The sequence below is a fragment of the Podarcis melisellensis genome, assembly GCF_964234715.1.
Source record: "Podarcis melisellensis genome assembly, chromosome: 5".
Taxonomy (NCBI): domain Eukaryota; kingdom Metazoa; phylum Chordata; class Lepidosauria; order Squamata; family Lacertidae; genus Podarcis; species Podarcis melisellensis.
The window spans coordinates 12962678-12988264 of record NC_138537.1 but is presented as its reverse complement, the minus strand read 5'-3'; the positions used below and the strand labels follow the sequence as shown (position 1 = coordinate 12988264).

Genomic DNA, 25587 nt, shown 5'->3' with positions numbered 1-25587 from the left:
ATACCCATCTCTTCTTCTATACAAGTCAAGACAGCTAGCACAGTCTTACCAAGGAGTCTCTCATTCCAACTCTGACCAGCCTGTTGAGCTTCAGCAGTGCTGGTGCATTATGGGTCTTCAGATCATAGCCCTCACCATAAGTCACAAGTTCATTCTCCTTCCTACTGAGGCAGCTCATGCAACCACATTACCGTTGAACAATACTGTTGACTGCAAACACAGTCAAGCCACTATATACATTAAAAAAACTCAGTAGGTGTCTCCTTGCATAATTATGGGCAGGGCTGTAGCATAGATTACAGTCCCTACTAAAGCAACGTCATGAGGAACATTTTAAGGGGGTGCTCTCTCAGTCAAAAAACCGGGGAAATTTCAAGGGAAGCCGAAATAATTTTGATAAGACCAGGAGAAATACAAAGAGGGAATTCCTCACATCTGTCAACTTAGGCTAGATTGATACTTGAATAGCAAGGGTGACAGAGAAGATCTGGACACCTTTTGGGACAGCTGCTTTTTTATATACATAGAAGAGAGATTGATTAATCAAAAATGTGTATTTTAGAATAAAATAAGCACAGAATACATATTAAGATAAAATACATATTCAGATATGCATGTTATTATAGATTATGTTTTTAAATATCTATTCAAATATGAATCACATGGATTTATTCATTTTTAAAATCACAGATTAATGTGGAAACAGGTGAAATGCACTTATGAATGCATGGAGAATTGACAAGGATTGGAAATAGATTGATCCATTCATAGAATCAAGCACCTCAGATTTTTCAGCCCGTATATTAAGGCTTAGATATTTGGTTGCTGGGCATGGAAAAATCCAGCCCATGATAGATTTGATGTCGTAGCTAATGAGATACGCTGACTTTTGTCTTTCAACAAGACTCAGGGGAGGCTCAATAAAAAGGAAAATTAAAGCTTCATTAACATGATGTTCAGTTTTCAAAATCAGCTTGTCTTGGAGTGGTGAGCACTTCACCATCCTACAAGCTGTTGTCGAATTGATTAAGATCTTGATTTGTACTGTGTCTGCAAGTGACAAATATTTATCTGGATGTGGGCTCATTATGAGGATTCTCCTAATAAACTTTCACAGTTTATTTAGCATTTCAAGCTACAAACGTGCAAGACATGGCTGTAGAAAAACGCATGAGTTTTTTTTGATGTTTCCACATCCAAATGATCTTTCGTTATGCTTCTGCTTAATGATCTGCTATTTCAAAAGGAAAGCAAGCTACAATAACAATGAAATTAGTACAAAACAGCTGCAATTTCCGTTCCCTCCCCCTCTTTTCCTTCTTCAGTGCTGCACTCTTTATTTGTACACATCTCCACTGCATCTAATAAACATGATGGTGGCACTTTAATAAACTGTGCTGTTTTGTCTTTCTCACTTTCCCACAAGAAAATCATCTACCCATCTGGACCTTAAGGAACCACCTCATTAGAATAAATGTGATGCAGGAGGTTTACCTATACAGCTTAACAGCTTAGTGTCAGGGATATATAATGGCACGTACATATAATTGACAGATAAATTCTGGGCTCTTTATGACAGATGTAATCAGAGCATGATATACACCAGTGATTTTCGAGCTCACTAACTTTCCCATTGACTTGTATTGCAAGCCCACCACAGAATCCCTGTGCATACCAAAGGACTCTGTTGTTCTTTTGTGGAAGGACCAAAGCTCTGCCTTGTTAAGTATAATTGTTTAATTGTACATTGAAATGGAAAATAACTCCGAATGTGTATCGCTAAAGGGATCGTGGGAAATTCCATTGAAGCTAAGAAGAGCTCTCTGGATAAGTCTTAGCAGCTTGATAATTGACTGTTGATGTGTCTCTCTGCTATCTCTCATGTGGTGTTTAACCTTAGATCACATGAGTAAGGTGTTCAGTTGCAAATCACTGTTTTGAGGCAGTCTTTTGTTCACTAGCCAGTGAAGACAAAGGTGTGGAAATGAGTCTCTCCTGGGGAGAAAGCAGCCCCCAGGCTAATGGATTTTGTGGGAGAGAAAGGGATCTGTTTGTCAGCTCTGATTATAAATAGTTGGTTTTTTTATATTTGTGGGAAGCAGAACCTGTGCATGGACAAGCACATGGTTTTGTACAACTATTAGGATGTCTCATTATTTGTTTTTCAATCTGTTTGAAGAATGTTCTGTTAGTAAATCTTGAAAAATTGGATCTGGGCAATTTTTATTTCAGGAGGTAGCATGCCTTGGTATGAGACAGCTTCCTATATTTGTTCCTATGTTCTAGGGTGCATGCTAAGTTTATGTGCGGTGCTTCCTGCAGCCCTCCAGGAAGTTGTTGACGGAATCCAACTCCTATCAGCCACAGCTGTCAGAGATGATAGGAGTTGTATACTAACAACATCTAGAGGGCAACAGGATCCCCAACTCTGCCCTATGATGTTTGGGCTCACTTTTCTCACATGAATTGAAGGTGCAGCCTAGCACACACACAACACTCCCCTATGGCTTGGCATTGCAAGGTGATATCTATCCTTGAAACTTCTCTGCCATTGCTAATCTGCATAATGAAGAAGCCCTGATAATTTCCAAGGAATTCCATTGTTCTCCAGAATATTTTATTTTTTTTACTACTGATATAGATTCAACCATAGCTTGTAGTCTACAGACATACCCAAAGGAGAATGATCGCAGCTTCTTTAGGTTGACTGCTAATTCCCTGTTAACAATGCCACATAGGAGCAAAGCTCAAACAGGAGACCAAGAGTTTATAAAATTATGAATGGTGGGGAGGTATTTTCTCTCTCTCCTCATATAATATCAGAACTCGAGATTGCCTGCGCAATAAAGTTTTTTTTTTTTAAAAAAAATATCATCATCATCGTTATTGTAATAATATATATACCATGCCCTTCAAAAAGATTTTCACCAGGGCGGCCTACAGTTATCAATAAAACAGGATCCATAAAAATACAACATTAAATCTACATAATAAAAAGCGACATAAAAGCAATATCAGGGTGAAGTTAATAAGCAAAATGTTCAATTCAGGAATGAGGAAAAGATTATTTCATCACAAAACATGGAATTAGCTTAGGGAATCCACTAGTGACAAGAAGTGGTGGCCACTAGGTTACTGGGGAAACATTAAGTGCATGAAAATCTACTTAATTTGTCGAAATCAGACTATTTTAATGTCTCAACTGCAGAATTTGGAGTGATGGCAGCTTGGAGGGAAATGTGCATTATCTTTAGATAAGTGTTGCCTGAGAACAGGTCTAGACGCTGCACACACTGCAGGGCTCAGCAAACCCTTCTTTCCCTGCTGGATGGAGCTTATTGGGTCATCATCTCATCAATTCACCTGCCCAGAGCACCTGAAAGGCAAGGGAGAGCTTTATCACAGTGGTAGACCTCCTGCTTTGCATGCATATAGTCTTGAATGAGTATAAGGCAGCTTCCTTTGAAAACAATATTGACTGACTGGTGATCTCATGGCCTCAATTTACACAGCGAATAGCTTTAAATTATATCAAGGGAGGTTAGGATCCCTTTCCCTAAAAATGCATTTCCCGTTTAAACAGTCATAATCGCTTCCTCCGTATGGGATGCCTCAATCTCTATCTTCCAGCTATTTCATCACCCAGGCAAACTCCTATCCCAAATTTTGGTCTGCTTTATAATACATTGTATTCCTCCTGGATGTAAGTATATAATGCTGCCTTATTTTTGGTGCAATTTCTTCACACTCTGGGAGGTGTATTTTTGGTGTTTTTTTTAAAAAAGTAAATGATTACCTGCTGTATTGCCATCTGTTTATGAGCTTTGGAAACGTTATTTGTAACTTCTTTATAGGTGGGTCTTCCGAATGTGAAGGAAGTACAAAAAAGAAAAAGAAACCTTAGCAAAAAAAAGAGCAATCCTTAGCAGATGGCCTGGGTACCCAGGTCCTCTAAGCAGCCAAGCTTGATGGTTTAGAGTATCATTGAGTCTAATTTTTGTACAGATTAAATCATTCTTTCTCTCAAAAGATGGCAGCCAGGTATTTATATCTGCAATCAATCTACTGCCTCTGGGAGAAAGACTTAAAGAAGGATAGACAAACATTATGTGCCTTAGGTCATTTTTAAAAACCAATCATTGGAAACATTTTCCTTTGTGGGGGAGGAGAGGGAATTTGATATCCCATTATTGCTTTTACTACATTCAGGAAAAAATAGTTTACAGGTTCCTTAGATTGCCGTGACTGCAGCTGATCATTTTATCACTTGGCCCCATTAAATTTAGTAGGATCTACTTTAGAGTAATGTATGGAAGTGAGAGCTGGACCATAAAGAAGGCTGATCGCCGAAGAATTTATGCTTTTGAATTATGGTGCTGGAGGAGGCTCTTGAGAGTCCCATGGACTGCAAGAAGATCAAACCTCTCCATTCTGAAGGAAATCAGCCCTGAGTGCTCACTGGAAGGACAGATCGTGAAGCTGAGGCTCCAATACTTTGGCCACCTCATGAGAAGAGAAGACTTCCTGGAAAAGACCCTGATGTTGGGAAAGATGGAGGGCACAAGGAGAAGGGGACGATAGAGGATGAGATGGTTGGACAGTGTTCTCGAAGCCACCAGCATGAGTTTGACCAAACTGTGGGAGGCAGTGGAAGACAGGAGTGCCTGGCGTGCTCTGGTCCATGGGGTCATGAAGAGTCGGACACGACTAAATGACTAAACAACAACTTTAGAGTAATCCATGCATGGAATCAGGCTGTCATTTGAAACCCAAGTTGTTGTTTTTTTCATTCTCTATTCTAATTGATAATTGCTGCAGTGTGTGCCTTTAGGTGTGAAGTCAAACAATTGGAAGGTTTACGGCACCTGCTATAGCTGTAAAGACCAATACAGGAGAGACATGTTTTGTTGCAGCTGGGGCAGATTAAGGTGTCTGGCTGTGCTGCTGCAGATGCACCACAGCATTTATTTTCTCTGCACTTCTCCCTGTGGTCATTCCTCCTCCTGTCACTGCTATGAATCATCACCATCATTTTTATTTGTATACCGCCTTTCCATAGTTGAAACTACGCTCAAGGCGGCTTACAACATCTCAAAATTCACATAATTACAATCATAACAGAAGTCATAAACAATAAATAAAACACATCAAAAAGTACACAACCGAATGGAAACAATTTCTACGTAAATCATAAGATCTAAAACTAAAGATCCAACAATAATATCAATAACAGCAACAAGCTCTCTCAACCTAAAACATTGTGTGGTTATTCAGATAGCTGAACTACTGGAGATGGGCATCATGTTCAAAAGCGCTTATCATACAGAGACCCCTTTTAACTGAACTCTCACACATAAGGTTAGAACTGTTGAAGACAACAGTCTTCAACCTCTATAGTCACTGAATACGTTTTAGGGCTCAGCAGTGATGCCCTGGAGTAGTGTTATTGCTGTTAGTGTGATTTATCCCCCATCACACCAACTTCATGGTTTGCTGTAGTACCAAAATACAGTGTTGCAATTGGTTAAAACAAACAAAATGGTTGAAATCAATACGAGGATCCTAAAATATGTATATTCTCAGGTGTGAAAGACCATGGCAAAGAGGTGCATCTTGAGCATATGATGAAAGCTATACAGTGGTACCTTGGGTTAAGTACTTAATTCGTTATGGAGGTCTGTACTTAACCTGAAACTGTTCTTAACCTGAAGCTCCACTTTAGCTAATGGGGCCTCCTGCTGCCGCCGCACCACTGGAGCACGATTTCTGTTCTCATCCTGAAGCAAAGTTATTAACCTGAAGCACTATTTCTGGGTTAGCGGAGTCTGTAACCTGAAGCGTATGTAACCCGAAGGTACCACTGTACAGTGAAGTAGCCAGGGGGAAGCACATCTGTGGAAAGGGGGGCTGACTCAGAGAATGCCCTCTTTCAGGCTGTCACCAGGGCCATCTTTAGCATATGCACCACCGGGGTGCAAAGATCTACCCAGCACCCCCATATTTAGTTAATTTTGCGGGCATGGTGCCGCTAAGTCTGAGAAGCGCCACTGTTGTGGATGACAAGTGCCGCCGCTAACGGGGCGCGTCTTTGGTAAATGAGCACACAAAGTTGAAAGTCCTTTAGTGAAACAGTAGGTATACATTTCAGTAATATATATGTATTTTGTTTATTAGTTCATAACAGGTAGATAGTTAAGAGCTTAGGCGGCTTCAGTGGTGGGTGCCTGGCGCCCCCCAGAATTCGGCGCCCAGGTGCCCCGCACCCCTTGCATCCCTGGGTAAAGACAGCCCTGGCTGTTACCCCCAAAACTCTGAAGTTGGTGGAACTACCAAGAGGCCCCTTCATGTTTTCAGTACCAGTGGTTCACAGTTCTTTCACTCAAAAACCTATTCCTTGTTATGTCTTATTTTTCATTTGTTTCAGCAGCCCAGCTTCTGGATGTGTTAAACGACTAGGAGTCAAAATCCATTGGTGAATTGATGCTGATTACCCAGAGATCTACCAGCACATCCCAATTTAACTCCCAGCCTACTGCTGCTTTATTTGATTATCCAGTTGGGAAAATATTTGACTGTTTGGGAGCCAAAATGGTTGATGTCGAAATGGCTTTAATATTAAGGAGAAGCATCCCTTCTACGCACTGTTGAAAGAGATGGCATTGTGGATTTTGCAAATAAATTACGGCCTGAATAATTGAGGTGTTTATTTCGTGCAGCAGATGGTGGGTTAGAAATAGGTAATTCCATCCCTTGCAATTATTTTGGTTTAAATTTTCATAAAGGAGCAATATTAAGGGAGGGGGGCTGAAGCAGGAGCCTACAGCCATGCACTATATTTATAATATGTAATTATTGTCTATAAGAAGAAAAGTTGAATTTATAAGGGCTGTCAGAACTGCAGGCTGCATATATATATATATATATATATACACACAATATATATTCCAATAAGCGATGCAAAAGACAATTTTGACCAGTTGTCTCCCTACTTTTATTTTAATGTGTTTTAATTTGGAAAGTCTTACCTGACTTGTGTGGGCTTGTCTTTCAAGCAGTCTTCACCAAGTACAGTTCCTATGAGTCACAGCTGCTACAGTTATGCTGATTAGGACTGATGGGATCTGTCTGAAACATCTGGATGGCTCCTGATTGGCAAAGGATGCTGTAAGGCTTGAGATGGCTCCTCATGAAACTGAGTTCTGCAAGTTACGTGGGCTTTATAGCACCATAGACGAGGGGAATTCTTTTCTGGTGGAGCTATAACTTTTTAAACATAGTTTAAAAGAAACAAACACAACTGGCAAAGTATATTGGCTGAGAGCAGGGGTGAGCAACCTTAGGCCCAATGGCCAAAAATGGATCTCCAGACCTCTCTGTCTGGTCCATAGGACTCTCCCCACATAACTCAATGGAAATACTTTGTACCCTCCTTGAGAGTTCTTGCCTGGCTGGAATATATCCTTAAACTCTGTCAATGCCTCCTGCTTGCTAAGCTAGAGGGGAGCGTGCGAGTCTGTGTAGAAACTAGCCTACTGCACAGAGGGAAATTAAAGATTGGTTATTCTGACCACTTTTGCCTCTGGTACCACCCACCAGAGATCCCTGAGCCCCCCAAAAATGTGTTTTGGGGCTCCATACCCTCAGACGGGTCATGCGACCTTCCTGGCCCAGAAGACACATGTCCCAGTTTTTGGCTCCAACATGTTGAAGGGTGTACTGACATGCATCACCCCATCCCCACCCTACTCTCCAGAAGGCTTTGAAGGAGGAAATGAAGCCCTCAGGTAGAAACTGGTTCCACATGCCTGATGTGAGGGCAGTGACCCAGGAGGCCATGGGCTCATATACCCCATCAGTCATAACTCACCTTTAGCTGTTGTTGCGTGGGTTCTCCCCACAATGTTCAAGTAATATTGGAAGCTCTGGGTCATGTGGGAGAATATTGTGAATCATAAACTGTTGGGTTGGACAGGACCCCGAGGCTCATCAAGTCCATCCCCAGGGATCTTCAGATAGTTGTTGTTGTTGTTGTTTAGTCGTTTAGTTGTGTCCAACTCTTCGTGACCCCATGGACCAGAGCACGCCAGGCACTCCTGTCTTCCACTGCCTCCCGCAGTTTGGTCAAACTCATGTTTGTAGCTTCGAGAACACTGTCCAACCATCTTGTCCTCTGTCGTCCCCTTCTCCTTGTGCCCTCCATCTTTCCCAACATCAGGGTCTTTTCCAGGGAGTCTTCTCTTCTCATGAGATGGCCAAAGTATTGGAGCCTCAGCTTCAGGATCTGTCCTTCCAGTGAGCACTCAGGGCTGATTTCCTTCAGAATGGATAGGTTTGATCTTCTTGCATTCCATGGGACTCTCAAGAGTCTCCTCCAGCACCATAATTCAAAAGCATCAATTCTTCGGCAATCAGCCTTCTTTAGAGGTTCACAAATGGAAATCATCTTCATCACCACCAGGGCTACTTTAATAGGTTGGTATCTGAGGTTGACAGCCCATGAAGTAACTGCTTCCTCTTGCTGTTGTTATTTATTTTGGGAACCCTGCCTGAGCATTTGGGAGAGGTGATACTGCTAAGCTTTAAAGTCCTATACTGCTGAGGACCCAGGTGCCTGAAGGAACACCTGCTTTCACGCCAACCTTCCTGTGTATTGAGGTAATCTTCTGAGTCTTTTCTCCCTGTGCCGCCACCATCTGAGATAAGGTGGGTGGTGACAGGAAACAGAGCCTTCTCAGGGGAGGCACCCCTCCTGTTGACTTACCTTCCACGAGAGGCTCATCTGATGCAACCTTGTTATCTTTTTGGTGAGAAGCCAAATTGTCGTCCCCCCACAATCCAAGCTATGCCTGTCTGCTGATCCAGCAAGGCTCTTCTTATGTTCTTGAGGTTTTGCCTCAACAAGGTGCCAATCTTTCATTTAAAAAAAATGACAGAATTACGAATTATATTGCAATTGGCACAGATGTAATAACCATGCTTACATTAATATAATAAACACAGTTGTTTAGGGTGGTACCCTCATAATGCAATGCTCCTAAAATAACTACTTCTATTTTATGACTGTCTGAATATTACATTTTCATGCCATTTGCCTGACATTTAAACTCGTAACAGCATTACTTTTATGTGCCATTGGAGATCTTTTATTTTTAATAATGTCCCTGTTCATAAATAAAGCATTGAAGCTATGTGGAACACTTAAAACTAGTGCATGGAAGCTTTCTTAATAGTTTTAATTCCTCTGGAAACTATAAATATACCTGAACTTGTAAGTTCAGTGTTTGCTGTTGTTTAAACATGATGTTCGACAAGCTCCATGAATGAAAAATTTAACTCTTGATGCTACAGCAACACACCTTGGTTCCTAAGGCATTTATTTTAACAAAAATAACACAACTCTCTTACTGCAATTGCAGTCACTGAGTTTTAATGTTTTATTAGCCTGGGGTGTATATTGCATTATACACCCCGGACCTCAATCTCTTTCCTCCTCCCCACTTCATAGAAAACTCTGCTGTGTGCTAGTTTCAAATATATTCTAGCATTGGGCCGGTTTGTCTTGTTCTGACTTTTTCATATCAAAATCTGCATTTTGACACGAAATGTCAAAGGGGCTAAGACAGAGGTCTTTCTAAGTGTATGGGCTTAGACAGAGCAACATTACTTGTTAGTTTGTTCATTTTCAGGGTTGCTTTCCATTAAAAACATCCTGAAGCAATTTAACAATAGGCACAATTTTAAGTGCAATACAGATTTGTTGTTGTTGAGTCGTTTAGTCATGTCTGACTCTTCGTGACCCCATGGACCAGAGCACGCCAGGCACTCCTGTCTTCCACTGCCTCCCGCAGTTTGGTCAGACTCAGGTTTGTAGCTTCAAGAACACTGTCCAACCATCTCGTCTTCTGTCTTCCCCTTCTCCTTGTGCCATCAATCTTTCCCAACATCAGGGTCTTTTCCAGGGAGTCTTCTCTTCTCATGAGGTGGCCAAAGTATTGGAGCCTCAGCTTCAGGATCTGTCCTTCCAGTGAGCACTCAGGGCTGATTTCCTTCAGAATGGATAGGTTTGATCTTCTTGCAGTCCATGGGACTCTCAAGAGTCTCCTCCAGCACCATAATTCAAAAGCATCAATACTTCGGTGATCAGCCTTCTTTATGGTCCAGCTCTCACTTCCATACATCACTACTGGGAAAACCATAGCTTTAACTATACGGACCTTCTAATACAGATACAGACCATGATAAAAAACAACCACAAAGGGACATTGCCAATGGGCATCAAAAACATGGTAAAGATGGTGCCCATCTCACATGCATCAGCAGAGGATTCCATCATACTAAAGTCCCAATTCCTGCATCATTACAAAATGAACCTCCTGATGAGTTGGTGTCTGCAGAAAGCATTCTCCTGCAGTGCACAGTGATTAGTTTGGTATTTAAGGGATGAGACAATCTTTTAGGCTTCCTGGTTTCAAGCTGTACAGGGTTTTGTTTTTTGTTTTTTGCACCGGTACCAGCACCTTGAACTTAGCCAGGTAGCTAATTGGCAGCTAATTAGAATTTAGATCTATTCAGATTTGTTTCCCTTGTGGTTGTGCTTCTTCAATTGATCTCCCAGAATAGCAGTGTAATCATTTAGGAATCCAGGTATATGCTTTGTTCCAGAGTTACGTATTTTCAACGACATTGCCAAACCAATAGCTCTGTTTACCGCAGGAAATGGATCATATTATTTTGACACAAGTTGTAACCAAACAATCATTTGGAAAGAGACAAACCATGAGGTCGGATTGTAATGTAATGTGAAGCCAAACTATGGCTCTCAGTAGAACATCAGTGGGAGAACTAGGAGATGAGTGAAGCAGCCATGATTTTCTCTCTATGCACCAGCTTGTTTATTCATGTTAAACCATAGTTTGGCTTAGCATTTTGGGCAAACAAGATAATTGAATGGAGGGCCTGGGTGGGTTTCTGTGAAAGGAGATGCTCTTTGAGCTTACATGGTCTATTAAAGGATTAACCACCAGCAGCTATGTGAATGGAGATGCAGAAGTTGTGGGATGGTCTGCTGAATCTGGATTTACATATGGCCTTGTATCAGCGAGATTCCAGGGATTCCTGGCACTTATCCAGGGTTTGTGTTTCCTTTTGGGAATGAGGCACAGTGGAGACTGTGGTGTCATTATGATGTATGGTTTATTTACACATATATACAGCCTGCGATTGAGGGATTCACAGCATTACCACCCAAAGAGGGTCTTATTTCTCCTGCATTGCTCTAAAACGTGGCTCTGACCCTCTCTCCAGCTTGCTGTTTTTTTCTTCATCACTCCAAAATTCAACTCTAAACTCTGGCTTTTGTTCTTCCCACTATTACCTGCGAGTTGAGGGAGGGCCGGTGTCCATTTCTCCATCTCCCACAAATCCTGCTTCCTTTGCTCTCCTTAAACCTCGCCAGAAGGCCAGCCTGGAATTGGAAGGTTTGATTAGCTTTTAACACTTTCTAGATCCAGGGATTAGGTGAGCCTGGCACCCAGGTTAATACACACACCCAAAACTCATAACAGCATCTATTTATCAGTTCATTTACCCTGCCTGGGGTTCAACTGCACAACTACAAATGCACGAAGGAGGGGAACTTTGCTGTTTTGAATCTCTATCAAAAACTCTCTCTCCATCTCTGCCCCTTGCAGAATCTGCCAGCTGCCTTTTTTGAATAGCAAACAATTAAACGTGTTTCTGTTAACTGAGCAAAACCTCCTTGCCGTACCACATCCTTATGTTGTACAACGCAGGCTTTGTTAAATTGGCAGGCTGTTTATGGAGGGATGGGGGCGACATGAAAGAGGAACAGCTTCAGTGCCGTGTTAACGACTCGGCATGCCCTTGCATGAGAAGAGGAATGAAAGAGGCTTGTGAATGGATTCAGCCAGTAGTTAATCCCTGTGGGAATATCTGTGTGAACAAATAAAGGTTGTTGAGATGCCCATTTTCACAGGAAAGGGCCACAGGAAGGCCCTTGCATAGGAATTAAGTATAATCGGCATTGTGCTTTAGTTTCCCTTGCTGACACGGAGGGAAAGAAGGCTGGGAGTGTAGAGTCAGGGGGAAATAACATTCCGTACCATGATATTTATGATGTACCTATCGTGGTGACACAACTTGAGTCATAGGCTGTGCCTGCATATTAACAAAGTGAAGGATGCCTCGTTTCTTTCAGTGGTTCATGAAACCCACTGCGTTAATGCACTCCAAGGGTTACAAGTCAAGCACAGAGCGGTTGTTAGCAAACTGCCAATCTGCTTGCTCTGCCGTACTCTTACAGTTTGCTGCTGTCTCGAGAGTATACAGCGAATGCTCATACCAGGTGATTAACACGGTTCATGGACCGGGGGCTCTGGCCTGGGGACTACCATCTCCCACTAATGGAAATAAATTTTATATGCCAAAGCCACTAAACATGATTGTTAGTCTGTTTCTTCTCTCTTTCCCACCCCTCCGCTGCCAGGCACTTTAAGCAAGAATCCTTGCCGCTGCCTTTGATGATTAGCTATATTTAAAATGCTCCAAATGTGCAATTTTCCCTTTGTCGTTTTTAATTTCGGGATGCATTTGTCTAACGAGGAGCCATGAGCGCCTCACCTAAATGGAAGCTATTGTGCCTCTCTACATATGTGCAAGCGTGGGTGGGAAGATATATATCTTGAAAAATGAAATGTCATTTTGCATTTTAATTGCCATGTGGAAGAGGGGGCCTTGTTTGAAGACGTAGACTGGTGAGGAGCACAGAAATAAGAATCTGGAGTCATTAGAGCTGGTGTTTTTACAGCCGTGCTGAATAGCCCCTGTTTAAATTTTGGGGTGGAAACCTTTGGGCTTTCTGGTGTGGTGGGCATTTTCTACACACACAAAAAAAGGTCATGCAACCGCGGCCGCAAGAATGTTATTAGCCCAATGCTGGAAAGGAGATAATATACCGACAGAAATGGAATGGCAGACAAAATTATTCAAGTACGCTGAGATGGCAAGATTATCGGGGAAAATTAGGAATCATGACAACCAAAAATTTGACAGAGAGTGGGACAAATATAGACAATACCTAAAAGATCACTGTAAACACCTGAAATCTTTGGCAGGCCTTGAATGACTCCTGCAATGTGACATAACTTATGGAAATAATGGATAAATAAAAACTAGGTGTTATTTAATATGCAGTTAATACAGAAATATAGAGGACCCATGTTGGGGTGGAGGGAAGTCTCAATACTTCATTATACAACTTTACTTTATTTCCAACACTCTCTTTTGTGTATATTTATGTATATATTTATGATGGAGAAGGATAACTGTGATGTGTTTTAAAAACAAATAAAGATAAAAACGCAAAAAAAGGGGGTCATAAGGTGATGTTTCAGGTTAGGTATCTTTGTTTTGAACTGTAAGTTGAATTGATCAGTTGACTTCAGGAGCAATTTATGGTGCTTGTATGTGTGTGGATGAAATCCACAAACTACACCTTGAGTGCTCCCAATTATACCGCCAAGGGGACATCACAAGAGGGCATTTCTACCCCCGGCCTGGTAATTTTGAGCACAGTTAAGGAGGCAACAAAGAACCCACAGACAGAAGCGTGCTTGTATGAGTAACCCTGACCACTTTTCTGAACAAAGGTGAAACTTACAAGGAATAGTAATAACAATAATAATTAACAGTTTTGCTTCAGCTTTTCCAAACATGCCCTCCTATTTAGATCACAGTGAGTTTGCTTTGTTTATACTCTGGTGAAGAGATTTGTGAGCTGGAGGTCAGGAGAATTTTGAGGAAAGGACATTGCATTGCTGCAAAGGATCTCTTTAGAAATGATGAAGGGAATCAGATTAGTTTTGACACTGTGTGGACTGCTGGCTGATTGATTGTTTTCCTTCCCATCGAGATTAGCTGTTGTTGCTGTTTTAATAAGAAAAGAGTCTTTTCTTAAAAAAAAAAAGAGGAAGGAGAGAAAAAGATCAAACTGCTTCCCTTTGCAACATTCTGAATCTTATTGCAAATGTCAGCGTCGGCCAGTGGTGTTGTCTGGGTACCAATCTGGGATAGAAGCCCATGGTTCCACTTAACTGAATGAGCAGGAGGACCCCTACAAAACATGAGGACAAATTTATCATATTTTGATACTAACTAAGAGAGCCTCCTATAGGACCATTAACTCCTGGGCCTAAATTTACTTAAGGACATCACTGGTGGCCTCATTGATGGTTTTCCATTGCTGTGCTAAGATACATATTTGCAGGCATTTAAGACGTGAAGTTTTTTAATCTCCTGAATGTATTAGTTTTTAATTGGTTTGTCAGCTAGCTCTTCTTCCTTTACAATTAGCCAGGATTTTATTATTTTAATTATTTGTAACATTGCAAACTGCCTTGATCTATTTTAATTAATAGAAGAGACAGTGTGGGGGAGACTGTAATGCAATATCCATTGCCTCTGGTATCTTTAGTATCTCAGGAGCACATACAGGATTTATTTTAAATGAGTTCTCCCCCCCATCCAAATTTTGATTGTGCATGAGAAGGACGACCTGGCTTATATTACCAAGACTTGGTTGGGTGAAGCAGGGTGAAGTCTTATGCCCACCTGGGTATTTGATGCAGCATCAGATCAGGGAGTGGGATCAATGTAGCGGGAATTCAATCCTTCAGTCTTCTTGAGTGGGAAGCTAGAGTGTTTGTGCCTTGCATTGGGCGTTCAGGACAGATTAAGGATTCTGCTGGTTTACTAGCAGTCCTTGCTACTGTTAACAGAGAAATCTGAGGGCTCCCTTGGACAAAAAACAAGGACACCGGCCAGGAATACCAAAGCAAAACAGCAGCCAGTACGTTTGGTCTTTATTGAAGACTGTCGCGACAGGACTCCCACCTGCCTCAAGGCGGAACAAGATGGAAGCATCCAAACAAAAGAGCACCCAAACTTTTATTAGCTGCTAATCTCCATGTTACACCCCCAAAAAACTACATCATGGTTACATCATGAAAGGGGAGGTCTGGTGGCAGTAATCTGAGCATCCTGGACCCTGCCCCATGGTTCTCCTTACCCTCCACCAAACACCCATCAAGTGTAACAAAAGAGATATTTACATTCCCCTGTTTCCCAGCCAAGTTAACCACACCCTTTTGTCTTCATCTGGGTTTGTTATTCCTGGAATGGCTACCTGTCTGGCACTCAGGTGCCAGGAATTATCACTCAGGCAGAGGGGCTGCTGAGTAGCTGAGCTCACATATCTGAAGTTTTCCCAGTGACCCAGTACATAGATACATTTATCAGTGAATTGTTACATTTGGTATCATGCCTCAAAGTCCCTTTGAATAGATAGGAAGAAACTGTGATGAAGTGTTTTGTGGGGACAAATCACAAGCGTGATTGTGCTGATTTTTGTAGTGGGCTGCATGTCCATGGTATCTGCTGGAGGGGCAACCCCCCCAACCTATACATAAATTCCTGCAACACTACTTAGCAGTCTTCCTTGTCTGAGCTGACTGTGAGGGTCTCGGCTGTGGCGTTGAAAATGGCTAAGTTGTTGGCAGCAGTATTTTTCTAGAAAAAGATATGTCAGAGCTTACCACGAACTTCTCCCTTAAAGTGGCAATGGTGCCCACCTGAGAGGTGCCGGAACTGAGTTCTGGGGATTTCTGGCTGAAAAAAAAAAAGCCCTGGTTGTTGGTCTTGGGGGATTTCAACGTTCTTGCTGAGGTCACCAAATCTGAGGCAGCTAAATATTTGCTATATATTTTGGAAAGCAGTTTGTTGGTTCGCTATGCGTTATGACACTTCTTATGCGCACATTTTGCATGACGGTTCTTCTTCTTCTTCTTCTTCTTCTTCTTCTTCTTCTTCTTCTTCTTCTCCTTCTCCTTCTCCTTCTCCTTCTCCTTCTCATTTATTAAATTTGTATACTGTCCTTCATCCGAAGATCACAGGGCGGTTCACAACATAAAAATACAAAATACATAATAAAACAAACCAATCAACCCCACCACCACCCACAAACACATTTAAAAGATCATAGCTTGTTCAATCAACCAAAGGCCTGGTTACAGAGAGACATTTTTGCCTGGCACCTAAAGATATGTAATGAAGACACCAGGCGAGCTTCCCTAGAGAGAGCATGAAATAAAAAAGCAGGTTTTGTTGCTGTTGTTGTTGAATGCCATTTTGAATTGAGATGGTGGACTGAACCTTTCAGAGCTTTATTAAGGAGCATGGATTTTCTTTTTCTTTCTATCTTTGCATACAGTTTGATTCTCTTTAGAATCAAGATGGTGGACTAAAACCTTCAAGGACTTCACTGATTTTAACCAGCTGTTGCATAACAAGCAGTTTTTGTCTATGTCAGCATACAGTCGAACACCATTTTTAATTAAGATGGCTGACTGGAGCTTTCAAAACTGCACTGAGTTTTTTTGGTTTCTTTGAATTCCTCAGCAACGCTGGGTTATGAGGCTACTAGTAAATAATAATAGGAAACTGGAGTCAAATATCTGAAATTCTGTGTCACCCTTGACATTCTGGACCTCAGCCCACAACCTGTCCAGTCTCTCCCCTTCCTATCAAGAGCGCACATCCTCTTTGTGCCCTAGACTCTGTACAAGGTTTGCTTCCCAGGTCAGATTAAAAAAAGAAACCACAAGAATAGACTGAACCTGAGGGGTTTAAACTGAAAACCTGAGAAGGAAGCATGGATAGAAGGAAGAACACACTTCATGGGAAAATCAATACGGCCATGAGAAAGCCACTTCAAACAACCAAGTTTCTATAACTGTCAATACAGATTCACTTAAATACAATTTGTCTACTTCCACGGGTGTAACATCTGCCAAAAGTGAGCATTTCGCAAGATGGCAGACTCTTCATACACATCCTAATGGGGGTTATGGATTTAGGATATATGCTTGTGTATGCACATACGTTGTGAAAATAAATATACTTGCCTTAGTTTCCACCCACAGCAGTTGTCATAGCAACCTGCTGCACCTACTTCAGCTGTCACACACCAGTATTCACTGAGAAATATATTGTATAATGGGGCACAAGTGTGGCTTGCGTTAGTCATGTGCGGGTATCATGCATACCTGTGTTTAACGAAAGAAAGAAAATGATTACTACCTGCACACAATGGCTTCAAAATTAAGAAAACATAAATCTTGTTGATTACAGTTAAAATTTAGATATATTTTTAATGCATTCTTACAGTAGTTTTTTTTGGGGGGTGGGGGAACACCACAAGTAGTACTTTGCCTCCCTTGCACAACCTCAGCTTTTGCAAATCCCCCAAATTTAAAATAACCTACGGTATATCCATGTGTTTAGATCACATGATTGTAGCATCTCTGTCCTTCTTCCCTCCCACTGGTGGGAATCAATCGCTAGTAGCCATTGATACCTTTGCCATCCATGAATTTGTCCAACTTGAAGCCGTCCAAGTTGGTGGCCATCACATCTTCCAGTGGGAGAGAGTTCCACAGGTTAACTACACACTGCACAAAGAAGCACTCTCTTTTATCTGTCATGAATCTTCCAACATTTAGCTGTTACGTGAAAGGGATTGAAACTTTTCTCTCTCCACATTCTCCATGCTATGAATAATTTTATAGACTTCTATCGTGTCACCTCTTAGCTTTTATCTAAATTAAAAAGACCTTTCTTCATGGGGGAGGGGGGAGTCACTCCATTCCCTTGATAATTTGGGCTGAACCTTTTCCAATTCTAGAATCTTCCTTTTGATGTGAGGTGACCAGGAGTGTACAAAGCATCCCAATGCTAGTTGGTTTTTCGCCCTTGTGAGGTGATTTCAGTCTTCGTACCTGTTATACGGTATGTTTGCTTGCACGGCCAGCTTGATATTTTGTGATGTGGTGGTGTGGAAATACTTTTTTATAAATAATACAATTTGTATTACTTTCTCACTCTGGCTTGGATTTTAGGGTTGAGCTGATCTTATTTTGGCGTGTCTGTTTAATGCTGCATTTCACCTAGAGAATTCAGTTTTATGAGGTGACTAGTAAAGATGAACAAATAATGACATTTCTCAGAGAGGCTTTGCAAATGCCCACGCAGGACCAACCCAAGTCATTTCACTGCCTGAGGTGGAATGGCAAAGGTCCATAGTCAAAGGTCACATTCGTACTTTACATTTAAAGCATTATTAAATGACCTGAACAGTCATGGCTTCCCCCAAAGCATGTTGGGAACTGTAGTTTGTTAACAACAACCACCACCACCCATCTGGCTGGGCCACACTGCGTGGCTCCCAACAGAATATTACAAAGACACAGGTGTTTCTTTGGTGGGGGAAAATGTTGTAATCATGAATTAACTCACTGGAAAAAACCCCACTGCCCTTTCATCCTACCATCTCAGTCTGCCTAATGCAGGTCCTATTCTATACCTCCTCCAGCTACACAATTGTGAAGCTCTCCTGAAAGCGTTTTTGTTAGTGCATGAATTTCCCGTGAGAAAATGAACGCTCCTTAGGAAATCTTGATCTTATTTAGAGAACCCTTTCCAATTAAAGGAGGAAAAAGCCCTCCTCTGAGTACTCCCTTTCAGTGGGAAATAGCTGCGATAGGCAACATAGAAAAATGGTTATTGCTTATTCAGAGTAGCAGCCATTAAATGCAATTTTATACCATTTTTATGATATGCTTACGTGGACAGATACTTAAGCATTCTTGATTAGCATGCCTCCTCCTGACCAAAATATTCCTTTAAAACTGTTGTAAATGCAGAGTGCTTGGACGCTGCCGATATATGTTGGCTTCTGTGTTTTTGTGTGTGTGTTGTTTTATTTTTTTGGTTTTGTTTTGCTAAGAGTCAGCACTTACAACCATTTGATTTGACATGCTGCCGCTGCGTTCTGTTTTATATGCAGACTAGGATGAAGGCAGCTGTGCGGGAATGCTGACTTCTTACTTCCAGTGCCATAAAAATAAGCATTTTAGAGCCTTCCATGTTTGGCTTTGCTTTTGCTGTAGCATGTACGCAAAACATTGTTTCTGAGGGCTGTCTATCGATTCCATGTGGTGTGGTGTCATGTTATGACTTTTTGAAATAGAGGTGCATAACCTGCAGCCCTCATTGGATCTCGCTGGACAACAAGTCCCATCAGATTCAGCCAGCATGGCCAATGGTCAGAGATAATGCGACTTGTCAGTAAACAACAGCTTAAGGGATACCCGTTCCTTACTGCTGTTTTAAGTGGAGGCAATCCACACAAATATTGGCATCTGGGTGATCAAGGACTTCTGTGCTTTGCAGCTGACTGGATAGAAAACACATCATGGGCGGGGTGCTATTTCACGTAACCGTGATACCACTCTCTGGTTCAGAGTTAGACTCCATCGGCACTACACATTTAAAATAGCATCATACCACTTTAAACAGTCTTGGTTTCCCCCAAAGAATTCTGGGAACTGTCATGTGTGTCCGGAGTGCGTGCAGGAGCCAGGCCCTGTGACCAGTAGGACTTTGCTGGACTGGGGCCTTCCTAAGTTTGTTCTGAAGAGGCAAGGCACGGCCGCACAGGTGAGACCAATTGGTCACTCACAGCACCTGGTGGCAAGAGCCGGGAAGGGATATAAGGTCAGCATTTCCCTTCGGCTCTTTGCCACAACAACACGTTTCCTGCCTTTCTGCGTTTGGCTCCTTGACTCCTTGGACCCTTGACTTTGTGACTCCTTGCTTCTTGATCCTTGGACCCTTGACTTCGTGACTCCTTGCTTCCTGACCATCGGACCCTTGGCTTCTTGACTCCTGGCTCTCTGACCCTCAGACTCTTGACTTCCTGACTCCTGGCTTCTGGACGCCCGTTCCTGCTCCCACCCCGCCATCTTGCCCCCAGTCCCAATGTCCCCATCTGGGACTTCGATTGCCCATGAAAGGTGCTGAGAGTTGTTACGAAAGACCCTGATTCCCTTTCAAAGAGCTGCAGTTCATAGAGTGATTTAACAACAGAATCATAGAATTGCAAAGCGGCAAGGTCCATGGGGGTAGGTCATCTAGTCCACACACACCCCATGCAGGAATCTTTTGCCCAACATGGGGCTCAAACCCATGACCGTTAGATTAAGAGTCTCATGCTCTATCGGCTGAGCTATCCCAGATTGTCACTGAATTCCCTGTAAAAGGGAACTCTGGTAATTCTGGTTATACGAGGAAAAGAAGCGTCTCATTGCAACTCTAAGCACCCTTAAGCAACTACAGTTCCCAATATTCTTTGGGGGAAACTACAGCCGCTTAAATTATTATGATGCTGCTTTAAATGTATAGCACAAATGGAACCTTATTGCAAATTGATGTTTCCAGTGCTCTCTTTAATCCACATAAACTCGACATAAATTATTTATAAAGCACCTGAAAACTATTGGTTCCTGTTAAGTAGGTCATTCTTGTATGGTTTGTAGATTCTACTATAAGAATATGTTTACTATAGGAATATAAACCAGGTCAGTTCATATGGGGAGAGGCGGGCCTTCAGTTGTTGTGGTCCTGAGCCATTTAAGGTTTCATAGATCAAAACTAGCACTTTGAATTCAGCCCAGAAACCATTTGGCAGCCAGTGCAGTTGGACCAGGATCAGTGTTTTGCCCTGGTGAGCAACCTAGCCACTGAATTCTGCACCAGCTGAAGTTTCTGAACTACCATCAGAGGCAGCCCCATTGCAGTAATCTAACCTATGGGTTACCATAGCATAGATGACAGAAGGTAGGTTATCCCTGTCCAGATAGGTCACGGAGCCTCAAGTGACAGCAAAGGGTCCAGAAGCACCCCCAAACTGTGTACCTGCTCCTTCAGAGGAAGTGTAACCCCGTCAAGAACAGGCAACCTCCCATCCATCCGGTCAAGGGAACCATCCATAGTCTTATCTGGATTGAGCTTCAGTTTGTTGGCTTTCGTTCAGTCCATTTACTAAGACAAGGCATCAGTTCAGTATATACACTGCCTCACCTGCAGATGTAAAGGAAAACTAGAGCTGTGTGTCATCAGCATGTTGCTGACAACATACTCCGAAACTCTGGATGACCCCACTCTGCAGTTTCATGTAGATGTTAAACAGCATGTGGGATAAAATCAAGCCTTCAAAAACCCCACGTTGAAGGCTCCACAGGGCTGAAGAGCATGCCCCAAACATCATCCTTTAGAAACAACCATCTAAGTAGGTCTGGAACCACTGCAAAGTGGTGCCACCCATGCCCAACTTGGATAGCTGCTCCAGGAGGATACTATGGTCAATGTTTATTGAAAGTCAATGAGAGGTTAAGGAGAATTAACATAGACAAATTTTCCCTGTCTCAACCAAAGTAGTTTCTGTGCCAAAACTGGGCCTAAACTCCAGTGGAGATGGATCTAGAAAATCATTTTCCTCCAGGAGTGTCTGGATCTGGTCCACAACCACCGCTCAAGAACCTTGTATAGGGCCTTAGTACCATCACACTGAATTTGGCCGGGTAGCAGATTGGCAGCCAGTGCAACTTCGACAAGGAAGGTGTTTTACGCTGGCAGAAGTTTGGTCCCACAAACAACCTAGTTGCCACATTCTGCATCAGCTGCAACCTCCAGACCAAGGGTGGCCCAACACAGAGTACATTGTAGTAATCCAGCTGTGAGGTTAATGTAGTACCAAGCAGTATAGGCCCTGGCACTCTGGGACCCAGTTCAACCGCTTCCTGCTTGCTAGCCTTGGATTCAGTGAGTCCTTGATCACCACTATCATGCTTAAAGCCAAACCTAGTTCACCACCTCTGCCTATGATTCAATGACCTGTTCACTGCTGGACTCTAGAGTGATGGCAATTGGTGATTTTTTTCTGGCATATGTCTCCTAACACTGGTAGAGCCCAGATGTTTGCTATGTTGATAGAACCACTTTATGAGCAACAGCAACTGGACAGGAGAGCAACTGAAGAGTGTGTGCTGGGTTTACAAAACATTTTATCATTGGAGAGTTATTATGTGCTGGTGGCAAGTCTATTAGCAATGTCATTTGGGGCACTGTCGGTGGGCGAGGACCTCCAAATGGCTAATCCTTTGTAAGGAAATAGGATTTGCAAATTAGGAGCAGTGTAGATCTAGATAGGGTGCCCTCTCTCTCTCCCTCTCTTGTGTTAACATACAGTGGGCTGTATCTGCATTTTGGAGAATTTTGTAATCTCCTTTCTCCCCTTTTCAAATACGATTGCTCAACTCCCTCTCTGTGCTGCCGCATATAAGTAGGTTCATCCAATATGTGACCCAGAAAACGCTATCTGGAAGATGGATCTTAGATAAAGAAAATTTATTAATGTGTAACAAGGAGTGGGAGGAGGCCACGATGCGGGTGTCAGTCAGATACCCGTCACATTGAGGAGTTAATATCTGTATCTGCATTTCATTCTAATTGATGGGTCTGTCTGCTGTTTGAAAAGCGTTAAATTGCTGCTGCTTATGTGATGGAATGTCTATTGTCAAAGTATGAATGAAAACGATGTCTCGTCCCTGCAGTCAGTTTAGAAAATGATTTGTAGGGAATTGACTTTGAATGTTTAGATTAGAGGTCAGAGTTCTACTTTGAGGGTGCGCGTGTTGAGATAGAAATATGCCTGGAACTGCCACTGTCATACTCTGCCATTAAGGAAACCATTTTGCTAAGAATACCAACCAGGCAGTGACTTTGATTCATTTAAAATGGGAGAGAGACGAAGGAGAGGGGAACCCAACAAGTAACTGGAGGAGATTAAATCAGATCAGCAGGACAAATTCCAAGTAAATTAACGAGACATTCAAGAACTGCGCATTTATATACAGGTAACGAATAAAGCATTCTGTCCAGATGGAAGGCTTTTGTTGACCAATTAAAGAGAACAAAATGTCACCCTGGAAGTTTCAACATAAGCCAGCACTTCCTTATTGGGTAGATGACTGGTAAAATGCTTTTTTATCCTCCCTGAATCATTCTTTTTACTGAGAAGCATTATAAGCAACAACTTGCATCATTGGTCATGCCTGCCATGGCTGATGGGATTCAGAGTCCAAAAACCTTTGTAGGGGACCAGATACAATGGGAAGGAGCATGACAAGACACTGAGATCTCAGTTGGGTCTTATCCTCACTTCCATTTGCGCTGCTGCTTTCACCCACGAAAACCCACAGAGAAAACCAATTGGGTTTTCCCTGGATCGACATTTACTCTAATTTAGCACTAAAGAGTGGATTTTTCAGGAGAAACCAGAGGGGGGAAGGCGAAACCATTTGGACTCATGTCTAGAAAGCATGGGTCAAGCGGGAAACCACTTGGGCTACTAACGCTTTCTAGGCATGGGGCGAGTAGAGGTGTGGGTGAGCTCTCAGATTCATCATTTCACTTATTCCCCAACAGGAGAAAGCCAGGCATAAAAAGGGATTCCCTTCTGGACAGTTCACTGTTAGTATTTTCAAACTAAGGAGGAATTTTAAATAGTGTTTCAAATGCTTGTTAGACATGCCAGTGGCCTTGACCTGATTGGCAAGCATACCTGGCAGCCGGGAGCTGATTGGCATCTTAGCAACCCCAAGATAAGAGAAGCTCTCACCCTGCATATTTTTAAATAGGGTCTTCACTTCCTCTACTCCCTTTGCAGACCTCAGCCAGAGATCCACCTTTTCTGAATTCCACTCAGTCCTGGGTTTGGGTTACCCCCTAAGCAGCATACAGATCCTGATTAATAAATGAACAATACGGACTGGACTCTCCACTTAAAAGCTTTGCTGAAAAAGGAAAGCCTTCAATAAGCAACAAAAGGGGCAACAGAGATGTAACGGAAAGGAGGAGGGATTCCAAATAAATAAAGTTACACAGTTTAGATATTTTTTAAAAAATATGAAAGCTACTTATAAAAGAGGCTAGAATACCAGATCACTACAAATCTCCCGGCATTTATGAATCTGCATCTGATCAATGCATTAAAGAACAACCTAGAACTCTGTTTAAAACAATTCATTGCCTTCGGGTTGACTTTATCCTTTTAACCCACAGGTAAAAAGATGGCGTACCACAAAGTCGGCGCAGACCAGAGGGCACAATATCTAGATAGTGATGACCTCCAAGCCACTTCCCTGGAGCTAGAATGGGATATGGAGAAAGAACTGGAGGAGCCCGGCTTTGACCATTTCCAGCTGGATGGGACAGTCCATCAACAAGTAGGAATTACTCAAAACACGGACCTGGACCTGGAGCCCATCCAGCCATCAGCATCTCCCAAAGGGAGGTTCCAGAGGCTTCAGGAAGATCCGGATTACGTCTCCCATTACACAAGGCCTCCACCAAAGAGCAACCGCTACAGCTTTTGCTGGATATTTAAGCTATTTTGCACTGCTTTGAGTCTATTTATTTTGGGGGTTTTGATCGGCTACTATGGACACGTACGGTGCCCTCCTTCCCCACCACCACCTCCAAAACCAAGTGATCCTCACCTCAGCCAGGAGATTCTGAAAGAAATCCAAGCGAAGGATGTTGCACAGATTTACAGGTACGTGTGTGGTTTAAAAGCAATTGTATGATGTTGGCAAATGTATGTCTTGCTCAGTATTTTCATTAGCTAATTATAAGGAGAGGATATACTCTCTTGGTATCTCCACCACTCTCAGAAGCTTGGAGTGCTGGTGGCCTTGGAGAGGGCATTCTCTGTGGCAGACTTTAAGTTGTGGAACTGCGTCCCCATAGAGGTGTGTCTAGCACCTTCATTATACAACTTCTCGAGAAGGCTGGATGCACCTCTGCCTCGGCCCAGTATACCTGAAGGAGCGTCTCCACCTCCATCATTCAGCCCGGACACTGAGGTCCAGCACCAAGGGCCTTCTGGCGGTTCCCTCACTGTGAGAAGTGGGGTTACAGGGGACCAGACAGAGGACCTTCTCAGCAGTTGCACCCACCCTGTGGAATGCCCTCCCATCAGATGTCAAAGAAATAAACAACTATCTGACTTTTAGAAGACATCTGAAGGCAGCCCTGTTTAGGGAAGTTTTTAGTGTTTGATGTTTTATCATGTTTTTGATGTAAAAATTTTCGGAGACACCGTTGATGGAATCTTTCAATGATCCAGTGAGTGAGGTTTGAATTACAGCACTGTTTTTGCAATACTAAGTTATGCTGAGTTGTCAGGTCATGGGATTGATCTGAAGGGGTTTAGGATCAACCCTAAATTTCTCCCCTTTTGATCCCAAGCCTATCACACCTTTGGAATGCCCTTTATATGACCTTAGATCTCCAGGGCTCGGCTGAGCCAGTTGGAGATGGGAGAGATATCCTGGTCTCTCCAGCTGAGTGGAGGATGAGGAGCTATGCCCCCAGCCAGTGATCCAGTGGATCCCGCTCATCTTGGTAGATCTTGATATCAGAACTGCTATGGCTCTTCTTAGTAATATAAAGTCAACACCGCTAGCTTTCTTAAAATGCACAACTTTCCCACAGTCCAGTTTGTGAATCACGACATTTTGCTCCCTCTTGGCATTTTGCCCCCTCTTGGCATTTACTCCTGGCAAACTGTGTTTCTTCTGAAGCTCTGCCCCTGCAGAAATGCTTAATACT

General features: G+C 42.6%; 1 protein-coding gene across 5 annotated transcripts in view; it reads left to right on the top strand.

The window, feature by feature from the left end:
• Positions 1–25587, top strand: part of NAALADL2 (N-acetylated alpha-linked acidic dipeptidase like 2) — a 777627-nt gene that overhangs the window by 347926 nt on the left and 404114 nt on the right. For all 5 annotated transcript variants that reach the window (XM_081910933.1, XM_081910934.1, XM_081910935.1 and 2 more), the window contains one exon: positions 24037–24529. In XM_081910933.1, the coding sequence (XP_081767059.1) occupies positions 24045–24529 (485 nt within the window). In that variant the 5' untranslated portion in view covers positions 24037–24044. The remainder of the gene's footprint in view (positions 1–24036; positions 24530–25587) is intronic.